The sequence below is a fragment of the Malaclemys terrapin genome, chromosome 19 (assembly GCF_027887155.1).
Source record: "Malaclemys terrapin pileata isolate rMalTer1 chromosome 19, rMalTer1.hap1, whole genome shotgun sequence".
In the NCBI taxonomy this organism is placed as follows: Eukaryota; Metazoa; Chordata; order Testudines; family Emydidae; genus Malaclemys; species Malaclemys terrapin.
Window position 1 is genome coordinate 13401393 of NC_071523.1, and position 21253 is coordinate 13422645.

The window sequence follows — 21253 nt, forward strand, 5'->3', positions numbered from 1 at the left end:
ACTCCCCCTTTTGTATGCTTTACACAAGATGATTTGGGCCTTCATATATGTCTTCCAAATAGAGAAAAGCCTCCTTTGTGACAGGGCCCTGGTTCCCAGAGTTTGGAAGACATGAATTCTTGCTGTTCTTGTAACTTTTTATTTCTTTTACAAACTCTCAAAAATCCAGTTTATCTCAGAAGTCAGTCTCTGAAGATAACTCAATTGGATGCCTCCATGTGGGAGAGGACTTAAAGATAACCTGTTTTCTCTTGATAAATATTTTGGACACAGAGGATCAAATGCTACAGTCCTTGGTCTGGCTAAACTCGCATTGATTTCCCATGGAGGGCTGAGTTAAGAGTGCAGTATTTGGCTTTCAAAGTTTAAGCATTTTCAAGTTAGAGGGCAAAAGAGTTGAGAAGGACTTCCTCTTCTTCAACCCCACTGCCCTCCCTGTAACCAAGTGAGTACTGTGCCTATGCACGGGATTCCTCAGCACTTTTGCTGGGTTATGAGTGCGTTGTCTTTCATAATGCAGGAAAGCAGAGCCAGGTGATCTGGTGTTTTATGCTATTTGCCTTTGTCTCGGGTCCCCTCTGCTTTTGCCTGTAAATTAAACCACTTGTGGCATGCACCCTAAAAGCGAGTCTGTTCACTTCTCCATTTGCCTCGTTAATGGCTGCTTGATGAATAGCAAATCTTCTATTAAGTTCACCCTCTCCAAAGAAATGAGAGCCACTGTCCATGAGGTTGCCTGAGGAGAGCACACGGACGTTGCGGGAGCCGCAGGGTACTACAGTACCTCATGGTGCCTGTGGCTTTGCTCCCCATTAGGAAACTGCGTAGGTCCTTTTACGAGGTACATTTTGGCTGGAGATTGGGTAGCATTGTGGAATACACAATCTTTCTAGACAGAGTTTGGGTACCTGAAAGCAGGAAAAACAGATTTTAAAATGTCTGTGAGGATAAATTGCAAATGCGTCTGCTGAGCTTGCCAGCTCCACAACACCATCAAGGAAGGGAGCCTCTTAATGCTGCTGCATTGTTTTCAGAAAAGAAAAACGGCTGAGCAAGAGGCTTAAAACATCTGCACAGAAATGCCTCCCTGCTCTGTGGTTAGGAAGCTGGTGTCCCAGATCTGCCAATCCATGGAAAAATCTCAGTATGGTGAATACTGAACATGAATATAATTTCTAGTGCTAGAAAGCCCTGCTCTGTGTGTGTGTGTGTGTGTGTGTGTGTGTGAGAGAGAGAGAGAGAGAGAGAGAATGTGAATTTGAGTAGATTCTTCACATAGTGATGGCTGGTTAATTTTTAACTAGTTGAAAACTCCTTTCTGGACTTCAGATTTATACAAAAAAGAAAGAAAATGCACTTGCTTCACCCAACTTCCCTTTTCTCATCCTTCTCCCATTGACCTTAATATCATTGTACAGAGCTTTTAAGGGCACCATTCTCAGATTCCAGGACAGGAAATGGTTAATTTACCTGTCTGTCCTTATTGTGTCTCTTCTCTTAAGTGAGGCCCTGACAAAATTCAGTTTGAGGTTTCTGTGCTGTCCCAGTTCAGGGCATGCGTCAAGGGAGCAGTTGTTTTTGGAAGACCAGATTATTTGGAGCGGGGCAGTGCATGTTTTCCCTCCCTGCTTTTTCCTTCAGAAATGCTGCTTGCTGCCTTATGCCGGTATGTTCCTATCCACAATTCAGCCTACCTCAGTGGGAGGTAGGAATTTCCCCCCTGCATTAAAAACTCAGATTTTATAAGGATTTGCAGCATTGGGACAATAACAGATGTGGGTGGCAGCCAGAGATCTAAGATGGCAGAACAGTAGAAGGAAATTTAAAATGAAAACATGCACTCTGCCTTTAACAGGCTTTTGTCATTTGACATGCATGTTGTTTTTATTTGAGGAGGCTAAAAGCCAGCAGTTCCCTATTTATTATTCCTTATTGTAGTTGAGGAGCAATGTACTTATACTTACTACACCTCCCTCCATGCACCGGTGTACAAGATGAAATGATTACATACTAACATGGGCTGGTTCCTTTTATGAGTAGGATTGTTCAGCATTTCTGTAACACAATATTACATGGCAACATGTCATTGTGAGTGACAAATGTGACAGTGTAATATCAACACAGGGAAATTCAGTTAGAAGTAAGATGTCACCCAGACAAATTACTGCCTGTTTTAACTTGTCCTTAGACTAGATTTTCTTGTTCATTAACTACAGACAAGGTTGAAAGCGTAAGACAACTATTTAAATATATGTTAGCATTTATTATGATTACTAGTTTTCCTTTTGGATGGTTCTTCATCAGCGGTTAGTCTCAGGGTTCAAATAAGGTAGCATAACATCCCAGGGGCGATCACTGTCTGTCTGGGCATGCTGTTAAAACTAAGCCACTTCTGATGCATAGGGCAGTTTTGCCACTTTGAATCTTCACTCATTCTTATCCTGTCTCTTGAAAAAACATTTCTGTGCTGCTGGATTTATTTGTAAGATAATTCTCACAAATTCAGGTAAACTGTTGAACAACTAGTTTAAAAGGCCTGTTTACAGCCATAAGATGTGGCCCAACTTCAAATTACTTTGTAAATATTTTTAGTATATATAAAATATCTAGATTTTTGGCAGAAAATGTGTGAAAATCTGTCAGTTTGCCCAGTGACAACAGTTATTTGGTATGTCAGACCAAAGAACCATAAAACCCCTCTACAGTGTCAGTTCCCCCGCTGTTCTGCCTTTGCAATTAACTTAAGTTTCTAGAGCTGTTCTTGTTCCTGATGAATGGTTGTCCCAGTTGTAGTGCATAGGAAGTAGTGTATAACCAGGGCATCCATTGTGTCATATGTATCGCTAATATTTAGATCATTATGGTGATTGGAGCTATGTAGAAACGTTAAATAGATAAGAAATGGGGAGAGAAGTGGTGAGACCTCTGCCAAAGAGTGGGAGAGGGAGATTATATTTTCAAGCTTCTAAAAGTACCAGAAACTAGAGATTTAAGGAAATAGACCTGGTTCAGTTTTCCTTTGAGCTTCTTGGGAAGTGATGTCTCTGGTCACCTGTTGAACCTTTTTCTATACATCTTGAGTTCTGTTGGCCTGTCAAAGCAGCTCATAAGGACCTTATAAATTAGGTATCCGCTAGAAAGACAGGCATGTTGGCAAAACAAATCTCTCCATGTGCAGTCTTTCTATATTGGGAGGGTTGGGTGCTGGGTTGGTTTATAAGGTGCTGTTGTCCTCAGGCATTAGTGGGAGTCCCATGTAGTGGTATTGGTGTCTGCATTAGAGAAGGCAATTTGTTATCCAGGTCAGGCTTTCTGGTGTGTTTCAGCAGGTGGGGAAGAGTTAGGATTTCAAGGAGGGGAAGAGAGCCCTGGCATTAAGGAACATGGTATCCTTGGGCACAATTCTTAGTTCAGGAACAGATAGTTAGTGAAAACACACACTTCAGCACCTGTGAATAAAGCACTGTGAATAAAGCTGCAAATTTAAAATGCATGTTTCACTGTTTTATCGTATAAAGTATACTCACCATTGTGTGTGTTCTGCGTATTTGTGGCAGAGAAAAGTTCCATTTTACTGCAGCATATTGACAGATGATTGGTATTTATGGGGATGACATTTCCAGATACAACTGCTGGAGATACTGCATCAGACTGGAATGTTTCAATCCTGTGACTGGAGGAAGCAGTCTGAATGGGCTTAGCATTAAATTAGGCCCCTAGAATAGAAGAGATTTCACCAAAAGGCTTTGCCTCACAGTGAGCAGTGTTTCTCTTGTTGTCTCTTTCATTGCTCCTTGTTTCTTCTGTCTTCTTGACTATTGCCGTCTTAAACACCTGGCAGTTTTTCAGGGATAACCCTGAGTCTTGACCATTGTCCATTGCGGCAAAAGATATGCAAACTTATACAAACATTTCTTTTTCATCCAAGGCCAACAGCCCAATTTAGCAGCCTGGGGTCCCCTTCATCACTCAACATCACATCCCTGAATTCTAATGCTTTTAAAGGACCTTTTGATCAAAGAAACTAGCAACACACTTTTATTGAAACAAGGCATCGAATCTTCTGTAATCCCTCATGCACCCTCCATCCACACAAGGAGAAGGATGCGTGTCTGAGGCTGTCTGCCCTACAAGTGCTACAGTGGCACTGCTGCAGCTACACCACTGTAGTGCTGTAGAGTAGACAGTTAATACAGCAACAGATGGGGATTGTTCATTGCTGTAGTAAATCCACCCCTTAGCAGACAGTAGCTAGGTCGATGGAAGAATTCTTCTATTGACTTAGTGGTGTCCATATCTGGGTTTAGGTCTGCTTAATTGGTCTCGCAGGGGTGTGCATTTTTCACACTCCCTGAGTGATGTAGCTAGGTTGACCTAAGTTTTAGGTATAGACCAAGCCTGAGAGAGAAATGTGGAGCTGGGGCTGAAATAGGGACTTTATGTAGAATGTTTTCTGTGCTCTAATAGGAAAAAAATCTTGTTCCCCATGAGGAACATAGTGAAAGATGTAAAAAGTACATTGGATTGGAGGAGATGGTAACACTTAGCATATACCACACTTCATGTTTTCAGATTGGTTTATTAATATTAATCAAGGCCTAAAACACCACTGTGAAGTAGCAGGGGTAGTATTTACTTACTGCCAAAAATAGGTAGGCCAGTCTTCACTTTACAGATGTGAAAACTGAGGCACAGAAGAGTGATGGCACGTGTCCAAGGCCACCAAATGAGTCAGTAGAAGAGCAGACACGTGAACTCAGGAATTCCTGGATTCCAGTACTATTCTTTTACCACTAGAAAACGCTGCCTCCCTACAGCGATGGACATAGTTTGTGTTGTTTAAAAAAAATCACTGCTACTTTTATTTGACTGTTCTGGGTAGATTTCAAGTTAGTTTTGCAATACCGTACCACATTATACTAGCAATCCCCTCCCTCCCCAAAACGGCTCTGAAATCTAACGATGGTTTTAATGGACTCCAATTATTTAACATTGTAGTATGAATGCAGCCTAACTCAGATAGGCTTTTCGACAGGGATCATAATGACTGTAATTGCAAAAGGATGCCTTGCTGAAGTAGGAGCTGCCAGATGTAATGCCATTCTGATCTAAAAAGGTCACAGTAAAAGGGACATTTAAATTAAGTTATAAATTACAATTGAAGAACAATATTTTGATGTGTGAGACCAGAGATGTCAGAGCGGTGAGATGTAATTCATGGATTCATTACAGAACAGAGGTGCCTGACAGCTGAGCCATGCCAAAAGGAAAATTTATTTGCAATATCACGCAGACAGAAAATGGCAGCTCAGATGAGAAGCTGGAATAGAAACTTGAAACCTTGTGGTAATGTGCAGAGTTTATGCTAATAAGTCTTGCCTGAGATCCAGCGATGTTTAATGACTGTTGTAATATAAATGAGATGCTCGGACGTGTGCACATTTGGAATTTTTCTTTAAATTAAAGCCCTGTGCTTTTCTATAGAAAAGATAACTTCTGCATTGTAAAGTGCAGGTACATTCTTGTCTGTTCTCTTCGTTGTATACTGTGTGTATGCATAAGATTGCTGAGGTCTCAGAATTATTTAGGCAGCAGGATTTGTGCTCAAAACAATGATTCTTTACATGACAGCTGGGTGTAGGGGGAAGTGAGGAAAGTAATTTAGTGTTTCTAGCAATACCTTGAAAAGTGCAACCAGAAGTTAATTAAACTGTAGGCAGTCATCATTAGCTATTATTTATATGTTCAAGTAGCTTGCCAATAAAGTGCTTATATATATTAAATTACTGAAAGTAATAAGCAGAGAATGATCCATCAGTCAGACTGAGGAAAGTGGATTTAACTCTGGCAATTATATAAAAATATATTTTTCTTTCTGGTTTATAATCTTGCTCCCAGCTCTAATCAAGGCATTTTCTCCATTAGATGGCTGATTTTCTCAGGCGGGTGTAAAATGGTATCCGTGGTCACGTTTGTGTCTGATTGATCTGACTTTTCTCCCTCCCCCTAGGGGCACAAGGAAGGGGTGGGCTCAGGGGCCCAAACCCCAGCCTTGGCCCCTGACCCGGTGTAATGGCTGAACCCTTCCTTGCTGGGATGTGTGTGATGGATGAGCATCCAGGTCAAATTTGAGTGAGTTGCAGCACCACTCAAACATGGGGCGGCCAGGCCGGAACATGGGTCCCCTCCTTAGCAAAACGCTTATTGCACCCCTGTCTCCCCCACTTTCACGTTGTGGGTCTTGAGATTGCCATTGGTATGGCAGCTTGGTGCAAAGTTAATTTTGATCCTCTATCCTAGAGTATTCCAGACGGGTATGTTGGTCTGTTAACTATTCTGTGCTTTTACAACTGGGATGGCTGCCTGTTAGCACAGCCCATTGCTTCTGGTCTTCTCTGGTTATTCTTCCGTCACTAATTGAATTGTTTTGTAAAGAGAGAAGGAAAATTTGCTAGGTTCCTTCAGGCAAGATATAGATTCCATCCATGAGTCACGAGGAGGTTTGGGCAGAACACAGCAGGGGGTGGGAGGGAACCCTTGCCATTTTTATCCCTACAAAATTTTTAAAGAGACAAGACACGCTTAGTTTTGTAACATGCACAGAAACCAGGTGCAGACTGTCTGTAGCAACAAATAACTAGCCCTTGCTACTTTCAGTCGTGCCTATTCCCAGTGCTGGAGTGCAGGCAAGGAAGAAAATCAACGTGTGCCCAATAGAAAAGACAAAAATGTTGTTTTCAAGCTTCTAAGTGGGTATTGCATGCTCTGGAAGGCTTAGGAAACAAAAGTGATAAAAGCAGTTAAAAGTCAGCGGTGCTGTTTGAGTGGTAGGGTTTAGGTGCAGCAGGTCTGACATTCTAGTCATATTGCTTGACTTGTGGCTTAGGAAAGATGGACTCAGATCGTTGTTTCACTTGCATGGGAGCTGTCATTGATGTTGGCAACAGAGGCAGATTTACAAGCCGATGCTCTCTTGTACATTGGAATTTCTACCTGTAGAAGTGCATTTAAAAGCAGTGTTTTCTATTAAGCAATCTCAGGTAATGCATCTCCCTGACTTACAACAGTGCGAAAGCAGTATTGATGTGTCTGATGTGTTCGTGGTTGTAGCTTGGAGAAATGAGGCATGTGTTGAAGGGAGATGATGTTGGAGTTTGAGGCATTGTTTTCTGCAGTAATTCTGTGGATGTGTGTGCCATTGTCTCCGTTGTAATTGTGGTGAAGAGCATTTTCCTTTAACCTTACCATATGTGCCATAGAGCAGGCTGAAAATAAACCATGAGAAAATTCAGCCTGGAATTTCCTTTCTTTATTCCCATGATATTACCCAAAGGCTTTTTTAATCAGAGCATATGCATCCGAAGAAGTGGGCTGTAGTCCACGAAAGCTTATGCTCTAATAAATTTGTCTAATACAGGTGCCACAAGTACTCCTGTTCTTCTCCATACTATAACTTATGCTGGTGGTAACACTTCCATCATACAACTAATTAGGGAGACATTTCCTAATATCGTTCTACAAATTCATTCTAGGTGACATACCAGAGGTCTTGACCAGCAGTGACCTTTTATTTTTACACGCAACTTAAAACTCTTAACAGAATAGTAATAGTTATATCTCAACTGTCCCACTAGCTAGGCAAAGAGGAGCAAATAACTAAGCAGAGTTCATTTTTCCAAGAGACGTTTAAAACTTTTACTCTTCAGTTTTGAAACTTGTGGGGACAGATCCTCACCTGATGATTTCGAAGGAGTGAAGCTGTTTTACACCAACTGTGGTCCATGACATAGGAATGTCCTCTTATCCTGACTGCTGGGAGCAATCAGAGCAGTTCAGGAGGTTTTGTAAAAGAATTTCCAAGTCACCCTCAAACAAGTGTTAAGTCTCAATTTGCTGTTGCAGCATGAGAAAGAAAAATGATATTATTAGTAATATGCCTTTGTTTTGGAGATAATTGGTTTACTGTTGTCCTTGGGAATACTCTCTTCTCCTTCTGGTACATTTTTTTTTAAAAGACATAAAGCAGGCACCTGGTCAGTCTTCATGTTCCAAAATCCAATATTTTAAAATTTGTTATCTAAATCCATGTTTAGGTATCTAAATAAAGCCCAGATAGTAGATCCATATTGCACACTGCTTAGCATTAACTCACCTGAGTAATCCTATTGACATTAATGTGACCATGTGAGCAAGGCGGTGAGGGATAGCTCAGTGGTTTGAGCATTGGCCTGCTAAATCCAGGGTTGTGAGTTCAATCCTTGAGGGGGCCACTTAGGGATCTGGGGCAAAAATCTGTCTGGGGATTGGTCCTGCTTTGAGCAGGGGGTTGGACTAGATGATCTTCTGAGATCCCATCCAACCCTGATATTCTATGATTCTATGAAATGTTCACTATCACTTTGTGAGTTAGGGTTCACAATCTGGTCCCGAATGGTTAGATTTTCAGAGATGCTGACTACTCACCGACTTCAGTGCTTTAGCTGCCAGTGCTCAGCATTTCCAGAACACAGGCTACTTATTTAGGTGTTGAGTTATGGCTATAGATGCTTAATTTTAGATAATCCATTTTGAAAAATGTAGCTCGCCTGTGTAACTCAACAGGTCAGGTATAAAACCAAAGTTAACAATGGACTAGCAGACAAAATAAACTAGCCAAGATGATGTGACTTTTTTTTTTAAACTTGTTGCAGTTCCTATGCAGCAATTTTTTCTCCTTTATTAAAACAGACTGGTTTTTGGTATGCTTATGCCACGATTGGATTGATCTTTTAGACTGTCACTGTTCGTTCTGTGGGTTCTATGACCTGAAAACTGAGACAGTAATACAACACCTGGGAAGGTTTCTCACTCAGGTGCGTTATCTAAAATTTACCTGCTCCTGAAGATGACATAGAAGTGACATAAAGAACATAAGAACGGTCATACTGGGTCAGACCAAAGGTCCATCCAGCCCAGTATCCTGTCTACCAACAGTATCCTGTCCAATGCCAGGTGCCCCAGAGGGAGTGAACCTAATAGGTAATGATCAAGTGATCTCTCTCCTGCCATCCATCTCCACCCTCTGACAGAGTCTAGGGACCATTCCTTACCCATCCTGGCTAATAGCCATTAATGGACTTAACCTCCATGAATTTATCTAGTTCTCTTTTAAACCCTGTTATAGTCCTAACCTTCACAACCTCCTCAGGCAAGGAGTTCCACAGGTTGGCTGTGCGCTGTGTGAAGAAGAACTTCAAAAACTTACCCAATAGACCATAATGGCTCACGTGAAACGGTTACTGTTTATTCTGTATGATCCGACATCCTTCTGTGGTGCAGGTTAAAAGCAAACTTGTTTTTTAAAAGAGCAATACACGCACACGCACCCAAAAACTATTTAAAACTTGTAAGGCTGGGCCAATTTGACAAAAGCCTGGAAATCAAAGTGAAGACTGACGTTTTGTCCCCAAATCCCACAGATGTGCTTTCTTTTCACAGCTGCATGAGCCGTGTATCAAGTTTCAACCTTTGATTTCAGTTTCCCAGCTGTTGCTGACTTTTGCCGCAGCCTTCATAGGTTTTAACGTTCTGCTTTGTAAATTGAAAACTTACCAAAGTTCTGGACCCGTGCTGGCTCTTTTATGTCAAGTTTTTCTATTCAGTTAATATCTAGATGTGACAATGTCCCAGGTCAGTGAGGATACATATAAGGATGGAATACTTAGCTATAAATGCCAGCTTAGTAACAGGAAATGCCGTTTGAACACCTTGAGTTTATTCCTCCTGTAACTTCAGTGCCCAAGAGTTTTTCTAAAGAACTTAACGATTGCGGGAGCTATCCAGTTCTGGCTTTCAGTGGACATTAGCTCATATGTTGACCTGAATTTTATGGGTTAGTTGTTATGGCTCGCCACTGATCACATCCAACCAGAAGATTCCTGGTGGTAACATTCCTATTATAAGTACGTTAACTTAACATACACCCTTCCTTGAGGACACGGTAATAGGAGGTGAAGGACCAGCCTTACTCCTGGCATGCCCGATAACACGATGGTGCTGGCTTACCCAATAGTTAGGAACGTTGAGTAGTTATACTATACTGCACAAGCTGAGCTGATAGCGTGATAGAAGATAGTCTATAGAATATAGGAGGACAAAGAAAAGAAAGAGCTAAAGACTAAAAGAGCTCCCTGTGATATCCTTACAAGGTATTTTATAGGATCCCGACACTATAGACTCATAGACTTTAAGGTCAGAAGGGACCATTATGATCATCTGGTCTGACCCCCTGCATGCTGCTATGTAATTCAGGCCCAACTTACTATACCCAAATCTTATTTCTGTACCCTAAGAAATTGATGGGTACCCTTCTCCTATAGGTTAGTGGATTATGACACTTACTCTCTATATATTAATAAGGATTGTCTCACTCCAAAAACTGCCAACCTAGACTCTCTTGGTGACTTCCAGGTTTGTGGTATACCCTGGGGTTACCAACCAGTTGCAGACGCCGGATAAACCTGTTCAGTGTTGTATATAGTTCCTCCCTTTGGTTTCCCAAAGTTCAAGGACCATTCCTATCTGTGCCAAAGGTTACCAGCTTTTATGCTGAATTACTCTTAACTGATTATACTTTTAGCTATTTAGCAGATCTTACTGGATACAGGCCGGTAGGCTTCTTGCTTTTCAGCAAAACTTATTCTATGTATAATTATTAGGAAACACATATCATATGCCTCAACACATCCTAAATTCATAGGAATTAATACTGATAAAATATAAGAATAAAATGGATTAATTCAGAAAGAGAAACACATGATTTGATACGGCTGGCTGGATTAGTAGGATATAATAGCTAGCAAAATAATCCTATGGGCTACAAATATTACAGTCCCACCGAACAGCTCATATTTTTGCCTCTTCGGTAGGTTGGGGTTTTATTTCTTTTTCCACCTTTCACCCCAAGCCCCTAATTATTTGACACTTTATTCCCCATTAGGGATCACTTTTAAAATACCTGGAGAAATTCTTTATATGTTTGGTATCTGTGGATTGGGTGGGAGAGAGATGAATAGCTGAGGTAACCTAAGGAGCTGTACCATGCCATTGTTGGGTTTCTGTGTGTGTGGTTTTGGGGTTTGTTTGTTTTTTGACGCTGAACTCCTCTTTGCCTCAAAATCAATGGCACAGTCTGACCTAGGAAAACTGAGGTTTTGCCCTGTAAAATCACAGTTTGGTTATAACCCAGGCTGATGCTGACAAAGGAGCTACCACTTCAGGGCTGGTTGGTAAGCTATATGATTGTGCTTTGGTCTCAATCCAGAACCTAGTGTCCTCCTCAAGAAAGGCATTGTCACAGTTAATACCAGGTGGCTTCTTTCTGTTGGCAGCCTTGGGACTGAAGTAATTGTAGAGAGGTCCTCTCTAAAAGATGATTGGACATGGGTGGAGTGATACAGGGATGGTTGGGGTTGAGAATATGGGGTGGAAATGGAGAGGCCTTTGCTTGCGGGGTATGCTGGGTGATGAGAGTTCAGAGATCTGATGCCCCCTGCTGCTATAAAAATAAACCTGAAAGCTTCTGTAGTTAGTTCCTGCTAGTGTAACTGTGTGATTAAATAACCCCTTTGGCTGCTAGTTTGGTGTGTCCATTACTGCTAATCCAGCTACTTATGCAGGAGAACTAATGCTTGCGTCTGTCCGAGCTGGTCTACACTGAAAACTTGAAACAGCATAGTTACATCTCTCTGGGGTGGGTGTGAAAAATCCACAAAGCCAGGCCTAACCCCTGATGTAGGCAGCACTGGGTCCATGAAAGAGTTGTTCTGTCAACCTAGCTGCCACCTCTTACGGAGGTTGGTTACCTATGCAGATGAGAGAACTCCTCCCATCGACGTAGGTAGTGTCTACATTGAAGTGCTACAGCAGTCCTGTGCTGCTGCAGTGTTTCAAGTATAGACAAGCCCCTAGCTACCATTTCTCAGGGAGGTGGATTAGCTACAGTGGTGGGAGAACCCCTCCCCACCGTAGTGTGTCCTCACTGTAAGTGCTACAGCGGTGCAGGTGCTGTAGTGTTTTAAGTGTAGACTTACCTGTAGTCTCCACACATCACTTCCCTCTCTTCTGTAGGAGTGGAGATAATTGGTTTACTGTTGTCCTTGGGAATATCTCTCTTTTCCTTTTGGTACATTTCCCCCCGAAGACGTAAAACAGGCTCCTGATCAGTCTCCATGTTCCAAAATCTAACTTTACTTGCATATAGCACATTATATATTTGTGTCAACTTCCAAATACAGTCCCTGTTGAGGGTTGAGTATCAGAGCTTTATCCCTTAAACTCTGTTGAAAGTGGGCATTTTTTCAACATTCTCTTGTTATAACTTTTGTTTCTACCAACCATCTGCCTTAGCCAGCCCCCAGCTGTATTTATTGATAGTGGAACGTAGCCCCAGCACACAGCAGGGTCATGCATTGTTGAGAGAGCGCTGTCAGCTTAGTGATCCCAAGTTCCTTATATGTATTCCTGCAGCTGTCTCCACGAGGTGTTATTTTGCTTCTCCATACTTCACTTTGTTCTCCAGCAACTTCTTGTTCTCATCTGTGCAATAAAAATGAGCACAATTTTCTGAAGGAGTAAACTTCACTCTCTCTCTGTCCTCAAAGCACTTGTTACCTCCAAAATATGAGCTGTTCCATTTGACTAGATAATATGAATAAGATATTACTGCATAAGATACAACCCCTTTGAAGAACAGTTGTTTTGGTGCCTTTTTATTTTCCTTGGAATGTCTCATGTTAGAAGTATTAAAAAATGCTAAAGGGAAAATTTACAAGAGACTTCAGAAAGTAGAAAGCAAGTCTGCCTATTTTAATGTTCTCTGCCCTACTAAATAAAACAGATTACCTTCCGGGTTCTGCAAATTTCTCTTATTTATTTCTACTGTAGATACAGTAAGCAAGCCCCATTCTTATCCCCACCCCTCACTGTTGGTCCACCTCTACTTCTGTTTGTTGATATAATTTTCCGTTTTTATTATTCAGCTACATGAAAGTAACTACGATGCTGGAAAAGCCCTGCAGCGCTTGGTGAAGAAGCCTGTGCCCAAACTGATTGAGAAGTGTTGGACTGAAGATGAAGTGGTAAGGAGTGATTTATGCTCTTCTGCCATGCAGTTCTGGTTACTTATCGCTTTCTTCTGCTCAGAGTTCTTGTTTGAGGGGGTGGAATAGCAACCTGTTGCATGGAGTAAAGTTTTCTCCTCTTTTCCAAATGAGTGTCAGTGGCTATGCTAGAGCCTCATTAGTCCAAGGAAAAATAATTTCCCAGAAGTATGTCTTTTGAAAGGGTACAATTACTGTCACCTTGAGAGGATTCCATGGAGGAGATGAGCAACACTAGAGCCCTTAGGCTCTTGGTCCTTGCTAATCAGTATCTTTCACCGGCTGGTTGGGCTCCTTGCTTAGCAGTTCCAGTAGGAGAAGGCACAAACAGGGCCCAAGATGTTTGGTTTCATTGTCACTGGTTTTGCCTGCCTCTCTCAGGAGGCTGGAGTGTCAGAGAGTGAGAATCCCAGTCTTCAATTCATGTGGTGACTCATGCCTGCTCAGTGGTCAAAAATGTTCCCACTGAGTAGGATTTATTAAAGGATTGGGGCCACCTTCTTCACATGAATTGCCAAAATAAGATGTTGTCACAGTTGTTGCTGTCTGGATATTCAGCGTCCCACGAACCAGAAAGGGATTGTCTGGAAGCTGGTCTATCTGTGCCTTTTACATCTGTCCTAAAGCTCGAGGAGATTTCCCAGTCCCCAAATTGGATTGAATACAGTGTGTCCATCTTGTATCCAATTCCCAGAGTAACATGAGGGTAGGATAGCTCCGCTACAGTGCAGAATGCCTTCATGAGCTGCCTGGGATTCCTCCAAGCTGTGGGGTTCGGGTCAGTGACTTTAACATCATTTAGTTGGCATATTTTCTGTGTCTATGGTAGTTTGTGGCCACCATGTGGACTGTGGGACTATCCCATACGGTTACTGGCAGGTCATACACTAGATCTTGTGGATGGGATGGGATGGAATTTCAGGCGGGGGCAGTTGGATATTGTGCTCCTGTCATGGACCCATCTGTATCTCCCACAATTTGAGGTTGCGGCTTGTGATCTGTACTAGCTGCCTGTGGGTCTGGGGTGGAGTTTATTGGGGTGACCTATAATTGCACCTGACTGCCTAGCGGAGAGACAGCCTAGTTTCCTGAGCCGTATTGGCTCAAGTTGAGATCAGGAGAGCCCTTGATAGAGCCCCTTTGGTATAAAAGAGAGGGAGCTGCCTTCAAGGTAATGGCCCTTGATCTCACACCCTTATTTGGTCAAAAATAGCCTAAATTTGTTGGCATCAGGGCATGATGCAAGGCCTGTCTTTTCACGGAATTTTTCAAGATGGGGATGCAGTTTGATAGGTCATTAGGGAATCTAGGATGCTTCTCTTCATATTTCCATTGCTGTAAAATTGTAATTGCCATTTTGAGGTTGCTGCTGGGTTTTGTTTTTATTTTTGATTGTGTTTTCAAGGACCCTACAGCTTGGGATAGATGCCTTTTTGTGTTGGTTGTAAATGAAAATAAATTAGAATTAAAATGTTAGGTTTTAAAATTGATTAACTCCTTATATAGAATTGAGAGTTCAGCTGTTGTGTAATAAACAGTTGTTTAAATTCAGCATTCCCCTGCAGTGTTTGGACCTCAAACACAGAATTGCAACCCCTTGCAGTTTGCTAAACTTTGCAGCATAATGCTAGTGCAAGATACTCTTGACTATAACAAAAGTGAAACTGACTGATCTTTTTTCATCATCCAAGTTGAGAGAGATGCTGAGAGTACACAATGTAAACAAGGTAAAATAGATCAAATCTTTAACATTTTTTCTTTAATCAATAGTGATGTTAAAGACATGTCTAAGGAACAGCGTGGTTTTAAAATGCGATTTCTAATATGACCATGGCCCTTTAACAAACTGGACAGGTATGATGGGCTTCCTTTGGAAGAGGTAAATGCTACATTTTCTAGCTAAGAATTAAACGGCATCGTTCATTAAAACAGGAAGTTGTTAGTTTTGATATTTTATAATTGTAAAACATATATTTATCTTCAGACAACTGAAGACTTGGTTGCAGTTTGTAAGGCACGCATCTTCTAATATGTTATTTTAGTGTTATTGAGATAAATAAAGAAAAATCCGAGTCTGATACACAAAGTGAGAGATAGCATAGCTGAAGTGGATTTGAGCCAGAAAACCTGTTTTTGTGGAGAACATTTACACTTGTTAATTTGTTAAATGGAGTAAATTGTTTTAAAAAAAATCTTGCAGTGGGTAATACGTAGTCTTGTTAATCGAGTTACTAATTAACCTGGCACCAATGTCATAAAAGAGACCTGATTAATTATTATGGGTGAAATTTTCATAATCTCTTAACATTTTTGAATTATTCAGACAGTGGCTGGAGAGACATTTTTAAGCTCCAGTTGCTCTGAAAGTCTTGCAGAGAGTTATTTCAGTGAATTATGTGCACACTTGCTCTCTCCCCATGTAAACCTTTTTGCCAGAGGTAGGTTAGGTCTAGGCTAGATAAATCTGAGATTAAAGCAGGCGTATTCTGAAATCAAACAAAAGCCCTTTGTGGTAAAGGGAATGCCTGAAGCCATGGGGTGAAAGAAGATTGTGGGCAATCGAAAGAAGGAAGGAAGTAGAGAACAAGGAGTAAAAAGATTAGAATACAGATTCCTATTAAGGTGTGGGATGATCTTGTCATAACATGGCACTTTTTTTGTAAGTGACCATGTAAATACCTCTAAAGTTCTGCTCCCCTGTTTTCTGCATTTGTACTGTCCTGCTCTTCCCACACACATACATTCCATAGAATGATTAGCTGTGTGCTGCTTTCCTATTTAGAAAAAGATCTCTCTTCCCCTCCCTCTTCCACTCCCCCTGTTGGTGTTCTCCCAGTGAACTGCAATATGTTGCAAGTGCCATTGTTGCTGCAGTTTAGGGTTTTGATCAGCAGTCAGTGTTAAATGATGGGAGAGTGGAACCTTGCAAATAAGAAAAATGGCAAGGTTTATTAAAAAGGGAAACATTACTCCAAAACAGCGAACAGTATGAATACAGAATAACGATCATTACATCTATAAATCACTGTCAGTCTCAGCTCATTTTATCATTTTTGCTTCTTGTACTATTCCATCCAAGTTTCCAGAAACATTTGGCCGCGATCCAGCCTTGGCAGAGACAGAGATCAAACTGTTCTTTTATTTATAGGGGGTTAAGCTCCACCTTCCGAACTTCAGCGAGTGTTTGTCTCTGATGGGCCGCTTGCAGAAAGCTCCAGATTAAAGCATCTGCGCCAGATCCTGGGGCTCTTTGTCTGAGAAGAAGGAAACCCCGGGCTACCCTGGGTTTTGCTAGTGCAGGGAAGGGTTCATTCCCCACACAATGTAGGTCAGACCTACAACTGGTCAGGGACTTTTTCAGTGAAACGTTTTTTGTTGGAAAATGTCACTTAATCAAAACAGAAACTTGTCGTGGAAATGGATAGTGTTCAATGAAAATATTGTCAGGAAGGTTTCCCGAGTGCAGGAAGACCCAGTCTAGAATAGCCAGTAGGCCTAAGCGGGGATGTGGAGACCTGGGGTAGAGTTCCTGCTTTGCCTGATCCCGGGCAGGGACTTGATCCTGAGTCTTCCACATCCCAGGTCATTGCCCAACCCACATGAACTATTTCGAAAGGCCTCACTTCTGTTGCAGTGCAGAACGAAAACAAATTTCAGAACCTCAAGCTCCCTTGCAAAACAGAATTTTTGTTTTCCAGCCACCCCTTGTCAGATACTTCATGCGTACATAGCAGTGAACTTCTCTCTATGCCCACCTGGGCAACGAAGGAAACCAGAATAGAAATGTAATCAAAATGTCCAAGGGACTAGAATTTACTCAGTACAAACCTGCAGTCTTTATTCCTCCCTGAAGCAAAACTCACACTGAAGTCGGTGGGAGTTTTGCTTGAGTAAGGGTTGTGGGATTGAATTAAGTCCATTTCTGTCACGCTGATTGGCGTAAGCAGTTGATCTTGTTATCAGCATGACCCTCATAGGATGAGTAGCACAGCTTCCCATAGCACATGGTAACACTTACCATGTCAGTGATGCTGTCTGAATAATACATCTTTGTGTTGAGCTAACTTTTAGCTCTTCTGTGGGCAGTTCCTTGTCCAGAGTTTCAACCTGCCTCATTAAATGACAGCTTTTTGTAGTCAGTGACTGAATTACCAGTAAGAGCTGCCTGCTGCGATTAGAATTGATTAAAATAAATGGTGGAAGTTGTGTTATTTTTACTGCAGATGATGTGGTTACAGAGGTTTAGATCAAATTAAATGGAGGATAAAATTGACCAGTGATTGAATTAAGTGGAAGGCTCTGTAAATTGGAAGATAAAGGTTTTCTTGTTTACTCTCTTGTTTCTAAATCTATGGCAATTTTTAATTCTCTCTTTCCAACATGTAAATTAATGGTCATGCTGTCAAACCACTGTTTTCCATTCTGTCTTATAAAAGTGACTGAATAAACTATTTTACTGTTACATCTATCAGAAGCCTTAGCAGCAGCTGTTTCCTGTTTATATGGGTAGATGCTACACCTGGCAACATAAATCTCCTGCAGTGACTTTGGTGGGGTGGGGTCAGTCTCTCTTGTAGTCTAGTGAATCTGCTTCTACTGACAAATTGTCAAAGAATTGGCATGTGAAGCTGTGCTTAAGCACTTTCTGAATAAGCGTCCAATAGGCTAACATCGCTTCAGCATAATAACAGTGAAATCTCATTGGAACGTCAACTCGGGATGCTGTATGAGAATCAATGCCATCCCCATTTGACATGTTATTCATTTTTGGGGAGAAGTCAGGCAGCAAGGCTGCTGTTCTGAATGTCCTGCGTTTTGACATGACTGCCGATAATGCTCTCCCTAACGCTGAATGCCAGGTGAGACCTGTGCCGCGTGCTGCTTGTTGCTGCAACAAGGTCTCAGAGCAGTTGGGGAAGGGAACTGAGACTTTATCCATCACAGGTGCTCTAGACATGTACACCACATGAGGTATGTTGCTAAAATGAGGTTGCAGAGCAACCAGATGTTCCCTTCCACTATCTTAGACCCTCTTACACTGAAACACCCAAAAACCTACTTCTGCACTGTACTGATATGGGCAGGGTGTCTAGCATGGTCCAACTTGCACACCAAGAGCTAGGATGAGAGTGTGAGTTAAATGGGGTGGAAGGCTTTTTATCAACACTTTCTTCCAGTTCCTGGGGAGGAGGGAGGACTTGTACAGAACAGCCCAGGGGTTGTTAGGTCTAGGTGAGTCTGAGTTTACAGAGAGTGAGGTCTGATTTACACCACCTTATCCATCATTTCTGAATTTGGCCGTTGACATCCATGACGGGTTATATCCAGGGATGCTGTGACCAAAAACCCTAGTGAATGGAGTCTGGATACCACAGAAATTATGGTAGAATGAGATTTTACTGTACCTTAAAATATGCTGTATTGATCCACTCTATGTAGCTATTAGAAAGAAGATTCATGTTACAAAAGGAAAGCTCATGACAAAAGACACTGCATGTGTGATAGCAGTTTTTCAAACAAAGCTTTTTAAAATATAATTGAAAATATATGTAAAGGCATCTTAGTTTTGCTGTTGCATCCCTTTTCACAATCATTTACATGGCAGACTTTCAGCCTGCTAAATGTAATGGGGGGAAAAAAGGTGTTTGAGTATACCATATAAGCTCAGATCAGCAGATGTCAGATTTTATAATTAAGAGACAATATTGCATACACAGTTTGGAGAAAACATTCTTAAGCAAAACTTGCTGACAAGCTGAGGTCTTTTTATGACCCACTACAAACAATTAGACTGGTAGTTTTAAAGCGACGAAGAGAGTTAAATGCCAAACTCTATTGAAAATGAATGCAACTGAGGCACTTAAACTCTCTTGGTTCCCTTTTGGAAAATCTTTAAAGTCTAGTTGCATACCCCTGAAAACAGGGAGCCAAAATACAGTGGCTCCAAGTAGAATTCTCTCTAGGAAGTGTTCAGGAATAAGCAATGCTAATTTTACTGGGTTGGGACTAGAGTGGGACCAGAATCTTTAACTCAAATCCTAGCAAATTAAAAAAAAAATTAATGAAGAGGGGAGAGTGGGGGGAAATTGCAGTTTCAACTCCCCTGCAGACAACCCCTCCCATGGTCACTGGGTCCAGATCAGACTGAAAACCCAGACTGGGGGCGTGTTTTACAGTTTGGATGCTGTGGAAATTTTTCACGAGAACTGATCTCATGAGATTTCCACCATCTTGGACCAAAATCTGTTGAGAGGAGCTCTTGTGATTTCACTGCCAGTCTGAACTCAAACCTGTGCCTGATCCAGATCCCGGCACCACTTTGTTTTCACGTTTCTAGTTCAAACCAAAAAGTATCAAGTAGTTACTGTCTGCAAAGGAGATAGCGTTTATTTTTGGCTTCATTTATTTAACCAGAGATATGGCATTTGTGTCAATTGTGTCCTGTATATTGGGATGGGTGTGGGGTGTAGTCAGTAAATGCTAGCTGTTTTTTGGATAACCATCTTTGACAGATTTGCATTTAGATTCCTAGCCTTTATTTTGAGTGTGCTGTTTCCATTTGACAGAAGCCACCAAAATCCATAGGGCTTACTAAAGAGAGAAATACAAATCAGACTAAAAGAACTGCTAATTTATTAGGTTTTTAATTAAACATGATGAACACATTTTAAATAACACAAAAGCCCCAGGCCAAGTTGCATCTAATCGTAACAGATTAAGTCACCCGTCCACACTCATATAGGTATTAATTCTGTTTATTTATGCATGCTAGCTAAAGGCAGAGTTCGCTGCTGCTGTGTTGCAGTTTATTGCACGGGGTGCTCTTGCTGCATGGCACTGGACTGTTAATTAGCATTCAGATGTTGATTATGAAGAACACGGGTGATGCTAATTGAATTCTCTTTAAAATTCAGGGCTTGAGTTTTCCTTGCAAGGTTCAGAGAAACGGGGTTGAACTGCAGCTTTGCAGTATTTGTTGTGCATTTCACCCTTTGCCGCCTTAAAATGCTGAATTCTAAGGACGGAAAATGCCAGGTGTTGCTTAAGGTGAAGGTTTTGTTACTCACTATGCATCACACACGTTTCTGCTGATGACACACTATGACACGCTTGATAACTGTAGCTTTCATCATAAAATATGCTGCCCTTTAAATATTTTACACTGCTTTTGATGTAGTGTAGTTGAGGTAAACAACCTAGATTCAAATAACCTCTTAAATTTATAGCCAAGGATAGTCAGTCTTTGCCGGTGATAATCCTTAATTGGCCATGTACATGGTTTTACAACTTCATAAATTTTCAAATATCCACACCTAGCTTCCATTTAAAGCTCATTTGTCACAAATACAAATGAAAATCCTTCTTCCGAAAATGACAAGACATGGCAAACTAATTTCCTAACACATTTGTGAATATTTGCAATCCCGTGAACAAGGGTGGTTGGTTGAGTAATTGCTTATACAAAACACACACTTCTTTGCCTGGATTCTTTGCCTAGAATAATCTCCAAATGCCACCAAATCAGCCCTTTTTGGAATAGCTGCTCAAGAAAATATTGGTTTCATTGTTCATTCCTTTGAAGCCAGGTGTCTCAGATGTGCTGGAAGATAGAGCTGCTTACTGGGGCAAAAATACCATGAATTTTATTTACTGTTTATGTGGCAGCCATAGAAAATGTAATTCATAGCAAAATCGAAGTGCAGTCCCCTGCAACAGAAGGGAGGAGGAGAGGGGGAAAAAATCAGGGGATCTTTGAAAATGAGGCTGGCATTGCAGGTCTGCATTTGAGTGATCGAGTGGACTTGAAATGTTAAAAGATAAGTAAGTCAGTGTTTGTTTTAAATTTTGTATCCACAGAAAAGTAAACATAATTACTTCATGGTGGAGTCAGAGTACCTATTAGCTGAACCGTTCCTGGACTTCATATTTGAACCACATTATCTAAATGCTGCCACTTTCCAAATGTATTTTAATCAGCAACAATTGGAAATATGTTGAAAACTGAACTTGGAAATAGGAGCCATCACTGGTCAGTAATATCAATCTACAAATTGTTGCAAGACCAAAGCCACCTTAAAAAGACCTCCCATCCTATTTTGAGAATAAGAATGGGG

At 41.3% G+C, this 21253-nt stretch overlaps 1 protein-coding gene across 7 annotated transcripts in view; it reads left to right on the forward strand.

Moving 5' to 3' along the window:
- RERE (arginine-glutamic acid dipeptide repeats) overlaps positions 1–21253 on the forward strand; it is a 401731-nt gene that overhangs the window by 273120 nt on the left and 107358 nt on the right. For all 7 annotated transcript variants that reach the window (XM_054009348.1, XM_054009347.1, XM_054009349.1 and 4 more), the window contains one exon: positions 13020–13118. In XM_054009348.1, coding sequence (XP_053865323.1) covers positions 13020–13118 — 99 coding nt within the window. The remainder of the gene's footprint in view (positions 1–13019; positions 13119–21253) is intronic.